The 14,135-nt window shown below is 40.2% G+C and overlaps 1 protein-coding gene across 6 annotated transcripts in view; it reads left to right on the top strand.

Moving 5' to 3' along the window:
• Positions 1-2,365: 2,365 nt before the first annotated feature.
• Positions 2,366-14,135, top strand: part of syne1a (spectrin repeat containing, nuclear envelope 1a) — a 122,201-nt gene continuing 110,431 nt past the window's right edge. For 3 of the 6 annotated variants that reach the window (XM_032542246.1, XM_032542247.1, XM_032542248.1), the window contains exons 1-6: positions 2,369-2,916; positions 5,218-5,279; positions 10,188-10,283; positions 10,957-11,040; positions 12,989-13,009; positions 13,304-13,396. In XM_032542246.1, coding sequence (XP_032398137.1) covers positions 2,772-2,916; positions 5,218-5,279; positions 10,188-10,283; positions 10,957-11,040; positions 12,989-13,009; positions 13,304-13,396 — 501 coding nt within the window. In that variant the 5' untranslated portion in view covers positions 2,369-2,771. Of the gene's footprint in view, positions 2,917-5,217; positions 5,280-10,187; positions 10,284-10,956; positions 11,041-12,988; positions 13,010-13,303; positions 13,397-14,135 lie in introns of all 6 variants that reach the window. The other 3 variants (XR_004336058.1, XM_032542249.1, XR_004336059.1) reach the window with 2 other exon arrangements.

Below are 14,135 nucleotides of genomic sequence, written 5' to 3' on the forward strand. Positions count from 1 at the left end.
TGTGCGTGTGTGTGCGTGTGTGTGCGTGTGTGTGCGTGTGTGTGCGCACCTGCTCGCCCTGCATTTCTTTCAACTCCCATGGCAAAACCTAAAAACTCCCATGAATCCTCACCATCTTGTTTTGATTTTGTCCCGGGGTTGTTTTTCTAAACAGCTTAGCTCTCCAGGGAAGTTCAGCTCTCTCACTTTCTGGTGGATGGCTGCTAACTGGAAGAACAGAAATGTTGTGTTTTAATACACTATTTGGAGTTCCAGTATGATGATGATTAGGCTTCATTTTCTGTTTCTTCCTTGTAGATCTACTGTATTAAATAAAATTATTGTCAGGCTAAAAGCAGTCTCATCGGTGGGTTCAGCACCTTGGATAGTTCCGTTACACTTCTAAATTGAACTGTAGCTCCTCAGGAAGGATTTATCAGACACCAAAACACCTTTAACTTGGCAGAGAGACTTGTGTAAATAGAAACAAATTCTGCATGTGCTTATTAGTCAATACATTCTGTTCCATAATTTAAATCATTGATATTGTGTGGGCTAAACAAACAGCAGTACGTAAAAGAACAATAGATATTTGTCTGGCTGTAGTTTGGGTCTTACAGTAATATTATTGAGTACAGATTGTGAGTGTGTGAAATGTGAATGTTACATTGGATTCTGCTTTCCACTGGCGTAAAAAATGTTTTTATTTTTTTATTTATTCATTTGGTTATTTTTTAGAGTGTGCAAGGAAAGGCACTGTATATGTTAATAAGAAAAACAGGATATCATGAATATTTCTTTGAACTCTTACTATTAGTACCTGTACGTACACATAGACACACTCAGGCACATACACAGACATGTAAAACGGACCCTCGTTTCAAAGGCAGGTCTGTGAAATAGGCTCACGATGGCCCTATGACGGCCAGTTTCACGGCTGTTAAAGGGAGGAGTGTCAGCAGTGTGATTATCAGCAGACAGATAGCGGATGACAGCTGCCATTATTATTGATGACTTTCATAATTAAAATCCCTTATGGGGAGAACCCAAAGAACAAAAGGGAAAATCACAAAAATGATGAATGGTCCTTTCATCTTCAAGGCTGATATGAGACCCACCAGGCTATTCTGCACAATTATTGCTTTCCTGAAAACTCTCTGAATATGGTTTCAAAGAAGAGGCCAGTTTTTTATAATATTGCCATTTGTGTGTGTGTGTGTGTGTGTGTGTGTGTGTGTGTGTGTGTGTGTGTGTGTGTGTGTGAGTGAAATGTGAGGTGAATGGATGAAGTGAGTGAATGTGGTGTAGATAATAGGGAAGATGAAATAAGAGTAAAATAGATAGACTGAATAATAAACAGCATAGGTTAGACAGCAAAAGAAACAGAGATAGAAATCAGACAGTGAAAAGGAGAAGAGGTCAATGTACTGCAACTATAGTTTTTTCTGCTAAAAGCAGTGTAAGGGGTTGGGGTTATTTTGGCTCCATAACACGGGCGTGCTTCTGATCCTAGTATCGGTTTTAGTAACCCTTGCGGTTGGAGAGTGTCTCTTTAGAAGCTGAATTCAGAGCAGTTGGATGAACAATACTACCATTGTCTGCAGTGTTGTTTGTTTTTCGTCTTGTTTAATGCTGAAGTTTTATAAGCAGTAGCACAATTTCCAAAGCAATACACATTCATTTAGAGTGAATGAAGGTTAACACACTCTTAACATTGTTTTTCCTATTGTATTCACCTCTCTTATGTTGAAGACAGTACTCCCTCCCTGGGAGAAAAAAAAACAGACAGAACTAGTGAATGCGTCTTTGGGTCAGATGAAAGTGGATCCCTTTTGAAGATGGTACAGTAGCAGATCAGACAGGATGACTGCCAGTGATAAGTCTGCTCCCCTGCAGGCTCTATAGAGTAGAAAGGTGCAAGCCTCAGAGCACTGCATGGTATCGGTGTAGATGAGAAAGAGAGAGCAGGGGTATTAGAGTGCCAGTAACACATAGGGAATTCCTGCACGTCTGTCCCGATGCTGTTAGATAGTTTGTGTGTGCGTGTGCGTGTGCGTGTGCGTGTGCGTGTGTGTGTGTGTGTGTGCGTGTGCGTGTGTGTTTCGGTGTGAGTGTGTGTGTGATGCTTACCAAGTAGAGCTCACACTTTCACCCCTCCTAACCTGCTAAACGATCCCCTTCAACCCACCCACCCACCACCCTCCTCACCACTCAGTTCCCCCCCTCCACATCAGTATGGGGCTGCTGTGACATCACTCATTCCCACGCACTCTGATTGGCTGGCCAGTGGAGGGAAGAGGATTTTTCCCGCAGCCTACAGTGAAAAAGAGAGAGAGGGAGAGAGAACGTGGGAGGGAAAGACAGAGGTAGACAGTGTGATAGAGAGAGAGAGAGAAAGAGAGAGAGGGAGAAAGAACTAAGCAAGAAAGATTGATGCTGAGGCAAGCCAACACTGCACTGCTCTCACTCATTCACACACACACACACACACACATACAAACAGTACCACACGTACACTCACATCACACTCCAAAGCTGCTTAACAGGCAGGAAAAACACTGAGTCTGACTGAGTCGGCAGCCTGCTACTGCAGGACAGGACAGCAAGACTAGAGGAGAAGAGGAGGGCGAAACATTCCTCCCTGCTTTGCTTCAGAGCAACAGTTTCACCGTTGTCATCTCAGGAGGTTCAGTGCTCCAGGGATCTCTTTGAAGACACCTCCCCAAAAAAAGGGGAAAGGTAGCAAGGGCAGGAGCAAGGGCAAGTGTAGCCTCTCCTGGAGGTTTCTGTGAATGTCCTCTCAACGTCCTCATGAAAACTGGCGGGAATCAAGCCGTAGTCTGGGGTACAAGATGGCACGACGAGCAGGGGGCGTAGGCTCCCCGAAAAAGAACACATCCCTCAACCTAGTGACGGGGTTCTTTCACTACCTCCGCGGTAAGTGGGACAGTGTATGCATGAATGTGTATTTCCTTCTGAGATGGAGAGTGTGAGAAAAAGAAGGCAAGTACAAAGTGTGTGTATATTTTGCATGTATGTGTTGAGTGTGTGATTTAGCTTGGCACTGCAGTATGGACTGTATGTCCCTACTGTATGTAAGTCTGTGCATTTGCAGTGTAATTTTCTTTCGAAGTGTTCCCTGCAGGGGAGATTTTTTGGGCTGTGGCCATGATGTGGGTTAAGAGAAATGGGCAGAAAGGGGGCGTTTCCACTTTGGCAGTGTGTGTGTGTCTGTCTGTGTGTGTGGAGGTTGCTGAGCTCTGAGCCTACATCAGGTAAAAGCAAGCTTAACCAGCAGACAAGTACAATCTCACTGCATGTGTTACAGCACAGCAGGCAGACTGTTAAAATGTTTGATTTCTTATCTCTCTGTTTGACCCTGTGGTAGTCCGCCTGTCTGCTCATCTGTATTTGGATACCATGCATTCAGCATTCGGCCTCACTGTCTGATATATTAGATTAGATTGCAAGAGACATTACCACAATGTTTCTTTGGATTTGTGTCCTGTCACATTAGCTATCTATCCTATGGGGAAATAAGCGAAACAGAGAATTAGTCAGAATGGTTGCTTTACAATGACTCAATAGACAGCCTCTGAGACAGCAAACTAGATGTTAATGATATTTCATTAAGGTCATCTTCGCTGTGGGGGGTCAAAGTGGGAACTCAGGGGCTGCGGATGAGACTAATAAAAATGATACAGGCCAACACTAGGCGAGAAGGTAATCAAGTGTGCTAAAAAACGCTGCTGCAAGGCTTGATTTCCCTTTGTGATATTGAAAGAATGTGAATGTGTGTGCATGTTCAAAGTCACCTCGTCCCTGAGACTGAGAGGCTCAGGGACGAGGTGCAGACATGTTTTCCGTCACATATTTTCCTGCTCCAGAATGTGGGGGCAAAATCTTTCTTATTCTCACCCAATATGACAGTCCATCAATATTTTATTACTCCTGGACCCAATCAAAAGATTAATTCATAGAATGGGGACCTGCTCAGTGGCACGTATGACTTAGCGTGAACGTATCTGCATTATGTATGAACAACTCCCCCTCCCACCTTTCTGATGCACACACACCCCTTACTGTTCACGTCTGCCCACCGTGCATAGTGACACACTAACTAACTTGAGTGTTATCAAACCGTCAGCATATTTCATTAGGTAGAATAAAGCAATGTGTCAGACGTCCTCTCTCACTGATAACAAGCTTATCTCAAGGATATTGCTCTGTGGCGTAGACGGGACAGAAAAAATAACATTGTCACACGTGCCAGTCACTGTACATGATTAGATCCTTCGAGTCCCAGGCAGACTATACATCTGGTTTGTGTACATTGTAAAGGGATTCATGCAACAGCTGCACATAAATCTGTCGATTACAGATGTAAGCATTGCAGAAGTCCCGATTGTTATTGCATTAGCTACAAGCAATAATGAATTATGCTGTCAAAAGGGAACTGTGAAGGAAAGATTACAGCAGTAATGTAGTTGGTTCTAAAAGCCTGTAGAACATATACAATTCTCAAAGCCATCTCTATGCTATGTTTGTGTGTGTGTGTGTGTGTGTGTGTGTGTGTGTGCGAGCGCGCCCACGTGTGTGTACCATATGTTTGCTTGTTCCCACGTGAGAGACAAGGCTTGATTTATGTCTTGTCCTCATTTAAGTTAAGTGGCTTTTAGGGGACATCGTCAGGAGACATCTATGCTATTGATTGTGGCTTTGCTGAATGGGCTTTATTGCTGTAGCCATCACAAACAATGCCCTTTCTTATATTTAGGTAAATCAGAACATTTTGTTTAATCTTGGCTCTATGTGTTTATGAGTATTGTAGCAACAGATTGCATGCTAAAAATTAATAAAACCCTCATACATGTAGATCATGGCAGAGGTACATGTCATCATATAAGAAGAACCACTGCCCTTCTATCATCTAAAGGGCATTTTTGAGAGCAGGATTTCTTTCTGTCCACACTAAGAGGAGTCCAGCTAGTGAAAATGTCATCCTTAAATGTCAAATGCCTTCTCTTACCACATCAGTGTAAGGTATGATGTAGTGTGACTGCATTCAGACACATTAGACCGACAGTAATAATATCAAAGTTAATTAGAGTTGCCACACAGCTCTGCAAACCCCAACCAACTCTCAAAACAATGGACAATGAGAAGATTGTGTTTTAATCCTCTCTTTGTTTATGATTGCATGTGACTGATAGTGATGTGCTGGGTTCTGATTTACAGATGAGCAAGAGGCTGTGCAGAAAAGGACGTTCACAAAATGGATCAATTCCCACTTGGCAAAGGTAAGAGAGTCTGGTTGATTCCCACTGCTGCTGCCAGCATTGTGTGTCCTTTTACACACACACACACACACATTGGTGGTGGTCAGTCTGGATTGAAAACTTACCCATCTCCATGCTTTTCCACTTCCAATCCCTTTGCTCTCCTATAGTCCATCCTCTGTGCTCTCTGACATTTGCTCAATTTCCAAAAAACACACCATATGGGACCGACTGTGCCATCTAAGACCTCCTACGCACGCATGCACGCTGGCACACACACACACACACACACACACACACACACACACACACGGGCATTCTTACTTTCATTCCTTTCAAATTCCTTTTTAGTCCTCCAATCTCATATAGCTTGTAGCAAGGATTTGCTCTCTTTAATTATCACTTTTACATTACAGCATTTAATACACTGTATATCTTTTTTCCTGCAAGCAACTGTCAATAATTTAAGTCTCAGTAACCTGTAAGCTCTCTATCTCAAAATGGGCCAATTTAGATTGTTCAGGATAAAAGTTTTTAGTTAAAACTGCCCTTCCTTTGCTTCCTTAATGAGCTTGGACACCAGTATATCTGTCACTTGTACTAAACAATTAAACGTGATGCAGCTGCATGCTGAGGGGCCATCATATGTATGTAATTATTGTATTATACTGCATTAGGCTCCTCAATTTAACCCATTACAGCTTGAATAGTATGTCAGGAATGGGTGGACAAGGCAAATGTGGCACAGCGCAACACAATTAAGTGTTATTTTAATCTGCAACGCTCCTTTCAAGGTTTCCTATTTGATTACGACAGCTGTGGAGGCCTTGAACTGCGGTGACGTGGAGCAGAAAATTCATTTGAAAAGCACTCTGGAGGGAATAAACCTTGACGTAATATTAAATATCATGTTTCAGGACCATGCCAGCAGAAAATTACACACAGCCCAATACTTAAATGCCTTGAATTTTTAATACTGTTTAGATAAGCACATAGTTTATTTATTAAGTCATTTTGACGCAATAGAGTAGAGCCACAGTCCTATTGCTATTTCATGGTCACCGAAAATGTTTGAGTGATAAGAGAAAGACAATGAGGATTCAGAGGGAGACCAAGGTAAGGGAATTCTCAAAACGTGTGGATTACAAACTGTACAAGAATAGTTCAACATTTTAGGAAAAGCAATTCACTGTTTTGCCAAGAGTGAAATGAAAAGATTATTTCCACTCTCTCACATCTGCACGTAAATATGTAGATGGATCTAGCTTAACAACTAGCTACGCTGAAAATTAAGACTGAAAATAGGGGAGAAAAGCCCTCTAATGCTTACTAACTAACGCATTACATCTGGAAAACCGAAGTATAAAAATGACAGTTTGCTGTTTTTCCAGAGGTTGTGTGCGAAATGTGAGCAGTGACTTCCTGAAGTCTCCTTTGGCTGCTTGGCACCTGCTCCAAACTGAGAAATAGTCCGGCACATAACCCCATAATCTTTTCATCTACCTCTCAGCAAGAAAGCAAAACAACTATTCTTTTAACTTAACTTACAGTACAACAACATGGTGTCTGTCTGATGTACCAATAGTTCTAGAACTAAAGCCAAATTCTTTAGAAATAAAGCAATAAACAAAGACAAAGATGTGGAAAATTTCATTTGAATTCCATTTAAATTCACTTTAATTAGTCAATTCAGCTAATCAATGGATTAGTGATACTATCTCACCGGTCCATCAGAGGAGATAACAATATTTGTTCCCCCACGCTTCTGTCCCTGCCTTGTTGATCAAATTAGTTGCTCTCCTCCTCCTCTACCATCATGAAAGTGCTTACCCTTTCACCTGATGCCTGATGTTGCCATAGGGACACTGATGGGCCTATATCTGTCTTCAAAAATACCTTGGTCGTCATGGCAGCTTGGTAAATGTTTGAGAGTTTTGTGATGAGTAGGGGGTAAAAGACAATTCAGCAGGTGCAGAGAACATGTTGTAATAATGTTAATTTCTTAAAGAGGTAATTGTGTAAACTAGTAGAAATAAAATGGCATCTCATGGGCTTGTTTCACATCTATAAATACTATCTATAAGAACCATTTATAGAAACAAAAAATATATGAGAGAGACAGACAGAAGGATTGAGATGGAAAAAGCTTAAACAGTTGGTTTAGCTTTGGTCTCATAAGGATAGATCATGCCCTTGGCTGTGCAGATGATTAGGCCACTCCAGTTATCACAGGTCTTTAATTCAGCGCCTAAAGGTATGTGATTAATCGTTAGGTGAGTTGAGACGTGGCATGAGGGCTTCCTTTTACTATCGCTCCCCTCCCCCTTACTTTTCCACTCCACAGGTATAACAAAAGAAGTCTTATGAGCTGTGACAAAGAGTTTCTAACAGAAGACGTACTGAAGCTGGTAATTTATACAGAAGATTAATGACTCTTATTACTCAGAGTAGTTCACCAGATTAAGTCACCAGTTATAGACCAAAGGTATAAACTGTAAGAGAGCAGCAGGGCAGTACTTTTTACAGGTTGTTTCTTTCATTTAAATAGAGGGTGATGTTGTTTAGACCTCGCTATTACATATTATATAAGAGGATATTGTTTGAATTTTGATTCGCATGTAAGTATCAGGCTTGTTGCACAGATGCAGCTTGCACTGCAGTGGAGTGACAAGGGGGGAGAATTCAGTGAGCGGTTCCCAAGTTTCCATTTTGACAAATCCTTTCTGAGGAGGTTAAAGCTTAATTACCAAGTGGCCAGTGTGAGCGGCTGGGGTCCCATCGTCATCAGGCATTTTCCAGGCAAACAGTTTTTGTGCAGTAATCAAGTGTTTTTAGAGATTACAGCAGCAGTAAAGCAAAGCGCCCCACTCCTCTTCCCTGCTCCCCCTTCTTTCTTTAGTGGGGGAAGAGGCGGGTTGAGTGGATGACATACTCCATGCACACTAAATTAAAACCCGGCACATCATGGTGCATGGTGTGTGTATTTTATTTTATTTTATTTATTGCATTTCCAATTTGCATTTCCATGGGATGACTTTTATTCATCCTGTGCCATAAGTTCATCCGTGAATTCGCCATAGTATAATGTAACTTACTTTGATTCTAAAAGTTAATCATGTTGTTGCTTTTAAGTACATATAATGCCCTTTCAGAAGCTTGCAAATAACTTCACCTTTAAAAGATTTGGACAATAGGTATCTGGTGTCAATTGTTCCTTCAAACTGCATGCATTGCAATTTAAAATGAAACCCCTCAGTCTTCTTTTTGTTTCTACTCCTCCCTCTCTCTTTTATGCTGTTGATCTTTTGGAATCCACTGAGTCAAGTGTACCAGGGGAATAACATGAGAGCACAGACAGACCCACATCCTGAAACTCCTCTTCTCATAATCAATTATGGCCCAGACACTCATGTGTAATTAGCTAATTAAGACCTTGATTTATTTTTTTAGCTCATGTGGCTGAGCAGAAGAAATGGATATTACTTTTTCATTTTGTAATTAGTCAGAAACTTCCTCATTAGCTTTGGGATTATAATGAACAAATAGGTAAATTTAACTTCAATTAGCTCATGGTATAATCTACCCCTTTGAAGAGGTCTTTGTGTTTCTTCTGTCAGTTTATGATAGGGGCACAAGTGCTGTCTGAATATTCTAATATCCCAAGCCAACATAATGACATTAGAAGGGGAATTAGCGAGAAGAGCTACTGTATTTGTTAATTAATTTTGAAAGACGTGAGTTTGGTGTCGCTTCTCTTTTTGCCTTCTATTTTTTTCTTGCTGCCACTCTTTCTACTCAATTATACCACTCTCGCATATCCACGATGTTGGGGGTTGTATATTTTTCTCTCTCTCGCCACACACACACTTGCACATGCTAACATAGACATGCTCGTGCTCACATCTCTGCTTCTGTCGTTTCTCTTTTTCTCCTTCACTCTCTTTGCCGCTAATCTCCCTGTGAATGGCTCGCTCGTCTGAATGCTTTCCCCCCCCCCTCTAAACCTCTCCTCAGCCCCAGCATGTGACTGTACTTTAAGAGAAATCCTTGATGTGGTGCCGGCAAAAACAGAGATATGTGGATTTCCCCGAGTCTAGAAGTCTGTGTCAGGTCAGGGAGGAAGTCAATGAAGAGGATAGAGTTTGAAATCATCAGCATAATTTAGGATTTGAAGACCCCATTCAGATCCTGCTGAGCCTCTGGTTATGGCTGACTGTAGCTGTCAGTAATACTTGGCACAGCCAAACTCTTTTGGGGTTACATGTATATACAAGTACATTTTTTCATGAGGATTTTCTTCATCCACGTTTTACAAGTTGAAGTTAAAGTCTTACAGTGTAAAATATTTATTGTATTTTGGTTTATTGATGTGACTGCGCCACTAAGAGTAGGATAATGTTGAGAAAAAACCCCTTCTTGCCTCACAGTTCCATGTACATTGCAAGAGTTTAGGCTTAAATCCCAGGTTTTTGCATTCCAAGAAAACAAAGCAACCATTGTATGAGTTTATAGCATGCAACATTCATTTAAACAGTGAATTTATGGGTGGCCAGAAAGCTCAGTTGGTAGAGCGGGCGTCCATATATTGAGGTTTACTCCTCAGTGCAGCGGGCCCGGGTTTGACTCCAACCTGTGGCCCTTTGCTGCATGTCATTCTTCTCTCTCCTCTTTCATATCTTTAGGTGCCCTGTTAAAAAATAAAGTGTCAGGGCACCTACATATTTAGAAATGTCTCTTGCACACCAAAACATTTGTTCCTAGATAAATTGGGAAGTTTTGAATTATTTAATTCTCATTCTGTTTTCAATGTCAAAAGCCAAATCTTTGCATTCCAGCAGGCAACACATCATTTCTATGTTTGCTTGTTTTAACAGAAATCAAAATCATTTTTACAATAAAGTCTCTTGGGTACACATGTTCTCTCTGTAGTGTGTTCCGCCTCTGGTGGTGACAGACCTCTTTGAGGACATCAAGGATGGTGTGATGCTGCTGGCCCTGCTGGAAATCCTCTCGGGACAAAAACTGGTGAGTCTCATGGTCATTTCTACAGCATGTGATTTGGACATAGACTTCAAACACTTCATATCCTCTGATCTTTCTGGATTCAATTGTAACTTAAATTGATATAACAAGGATCAGGCTGGTCAAATAACAGAGAGATTCAGTCTTTTTTCAATTGTTGTTTATTTCTGGTTGTTGATTCTTTACATAATAACGGTCAGTGCTTTTGACAAATTTTAAAAGAGCGTAATGCAATGCATGTGAACTGAGCCCCAATTACATGTAAATGCTCATTGATCGGCTTGTATTAGGATGTTCGAATTGAGCAGAAAAGACCAGATTAACAAGGACAGATCCTAGTTCACAAACACAGACAAAGACATTCCCACAGCTTGAGGATTTTACTTGGCCAATATTGCCTTAGGTCTAAGCTGCCTATGTCCTATTGATCTGGCTGTTTATAGGCAAACACAGCTCTGATTGGACCTCTCGGACTTTCTCAATTCATCAGCAAACATAAATACAGTTAAAAAGAATAAATGAGAAAATCAGTGTGTGCTCCACTGCCGTCATTCCCACACTTGTGCTATATACCTTTTCTTCTTTTCAATTGAACTGTTTTATTGTTTCTATTTATTTTTCTCTCTGTTTATCTATTTATTTTTTCCATCTGTATTGTTTTCCTTTTTCCTTCTAGCCATGTGAGCCAGGCAAGAAGCTAAAGAGGATCCACTGGGTCACCAACATCGGTACAGCTCTCAACTTCCTTGAGGGTAGGAAGGTAAGAGTTCAGGGCCTTCTTTTTATGTTTTTCTTCTTCTCTGTTTTGCCCCACCTGCTGCATTCCCTGCTCAGCTGCTGCCTTGTGGGTGCAAACATTGAATCCCGACCTTGTGTGACCTGTATTCCCTTCATCCCTTCCTCTTACTCTGTCCAACTTCCCACATCCCTCATTTATCCCAAAACCAATATGCTCTGTCTTAACATGCCTGCAAAGATTTTGTTGGGTAAATAAATGGAGAAATAAAATTCAAACACAGGCTTTATTATATTCTGCTGAACTTGGCATTGGAATTATTTGTTTGGCTGCCCTATAAATGTTAAGAAAAAGTATGTATCTTATTATATATTATTGAACTATGGCTTTACCAATTATATCAATAAAACTGATCTACCATACTTGTTGGTCATTCCACATCACTTGCATTTTATGATATTAGTACTCCAGGTTTCCTTCCTTTTCGCAAATTCATTGGCAGAATTACATCCAAAAATGCTGAAATGGATGTAAAAATCTAACTGCTTCAACTGCCCCTCCATGAGATTAGTAAAGCATTCTCAAAGCTTCAATCAGCTCATTCTTGGATATACATAAATAAAGCCATAAGTATGAGCTGGTGTCTGCAGGGACATTGATTTGTCTTCCTCAAGTGTGACAGGGTTAAAACCGCAAATCCTACACCAGTAATCTGCAGTCTGGAGATGAGACATCAGTGGGCACTTTGCTGCATCAATGACAAGTCAATGTGTCTAGAAAACTAAATGTAATTACACTTTGTGTGTAAATCGGATGTATGTCTAGGCCATATTTACATGTTGCTTTAGTGCCTGATGCATGTTCCTTTCTTGAGTCTGTATCATAGAAAACTTTGAATGTGCAATGCCATTGTTTTCCATGTTTACAATTTCATCAATTATATCTGTAAACTGTTGAAAACCTGTAATACAGTATATGTATTTAGCTTGGAGTTTCAAATCCGTAGCTGTAATTTCAACTAGGTAAGCAACTAACAATTCTTTACTTTGTCGATGAATCTGTGGATTTGTTTTGTTTTTTAAATTAATCCATTAAACTCTAAAATCTAAGAACATAGGGAAAAAAATCCCATCACTATTTCCTAGAGTCTTTAAATCACTTGCGTTTTCTGACTAACGCCCCCAAACCCAAAGATATTAACTTTATAATGATATAAAACTTAGAAGAAAAGCAGCAAATCTGTACTTTTGAGAAGCTCAAACCAGCAAACTGTTTACATTTTAGCTTTATAAATTACTTAAACAATGGATTATGAAAAATGTTTGTGAATAATGTCAACTAAACTGTTTACCTATACACTGTTGGTTCCAATGCAACTACTACTGTATGGTGTTTTTTATGCTGGTGTCTGTGGTCAAAACACAAAACACTTCCATAAATCATTCCAGCTTCACACCGCTGTGTTGAGATGTCAGAATCACCTGCTGTGTTTTCTAATATGAAACCGTGTATTGCATGCATTCTTATCAGATACTATCCCACCCTTACCCCACCCTGACCTAGCCTGCCCCCTATCTCTTCCTCCATGCTTGTTCACATATACAGAGTGGCTTGTATTACCATATGATGACCTGTTGTGCTGCAGCATCACAGTAATATTACCCTCTGTGTGATCATATAGAATATTTCATCATATCAGTAGTGGCAGCCTTCTCTTTCTATCTTTTCTTGCCTCTCTCTCTCTCTCTCCCTGTATCCTCTCTCTCTGTCCATCTCTGCTGGATATAATCCCTGTTGCTTGTGTGGTGATAGATCTATTCTCTCAGCCAACCACTCAAGTTCTCTCACCTCAGTGATGCTACGGTATCTGCTATCTCACAGTCAATGAGGCCCCCCCGCTCCATAATCAAACACATCTAAATGGTCTCTTGCTCTCTTTCTCTCTCTTCCTCATTTCTTATCTGCCTTACAGTCTGCCTACAGAGGATCTCCGGTCAGTATTCATAACGTTATTGCACTGGTTTGTTCAGGACATGCAATAGTTAGGGTCACCATGACAGTATCTGCTTCCAGTAGTGCAGAGGATTATGCTCATACTATATATTGTTCATTTTGTGTAAACATATGTACGAGATCAGGGTAACCAGATTGAGGGAAAATGTCTGTATTTAATCCTAATGTATGAGATTATAAAGAAGTAAGCGGATAAACTGGAATTGATTGCAATATGGAATTATTAGGTCTTGTTATGAGATATTAAAAAACTGAATATTGTGTTTTGACACAGATCAAGCTTGTGAACATCAACTCCACAGACATTGTTGATGGACGGCCATCAATTGTATTGGGGTTGATGTGGACCATCATTCTCTATTTCCAGGTAACATTACCTTTAGTTAATTTACTTAAATGGCATTAATCATTAGCACATGCAATGTACTGTACATATTTCAGGATATTACATTTTTAAAATGAAAGATACAAAGCAAAACAAGGAGAGACAAAACACACAGAAAGTTAGTGCTAAATAAGTTTTAGTGTTGTGAATGTCCAAGTCAATCATGTCATCAATTCACCACCAAAAGCTCACTACAGGACTTCAAATTGGTAACAACAGGGCTGTCAATATGGTCCTACATATTAATAGCACACCCTCAAACCATTAAAACATTCTATTCAATAAGAAATATGCAAAAGCCTAAATCAGTTGCATGTTGTAAACTGACAGTATTTATTAGGAAAGCAGGATGCTTAAATTATTTATTTTTCTAATGGCAAAAATTTAACCGAATTAAAAGTTTAACCGAATTAAATTTAAGAAATTTAAATTGGGGAAAAAAAATCTTCAGAAGCATCTCCGCTGAAAACGAGTAGTTGCTACCTCAGGCATTTCAGACATGAACAGATCAGCAAGAACTGGATCAGGCTACAGTCTCTTGGCAACATCAGCACATAGAGATATCTGCTATTCAAGCCAACATAAGAATATTAAATAAAGGACATGTACAAGAGTGGAAAATGTACTTATCATTCACTTACTAACGTTTTGATGTATTTCATTTCACATTGATGTTTATGGATTTTCTGAGTTGTGAGCAGCCTCAGTTTGCTGGCAGTAG

Source organism: Etheostoma spectabile, chromosome 18 (assembly GCF_008692095.1).
Source record: "Etheostoma spectabile isolate EspeVRDwgs_2016 chromosome 18, UIUC_Espe_1.0, whole genome shotgun sequence".
Taxonomy (NCBI): domain Eukaryota; kingdom Metazoa; phylum Chordata; class Actinopteri; order Perciformes; family Percidae; genus Etheostoma; species Etheostoma spectabile.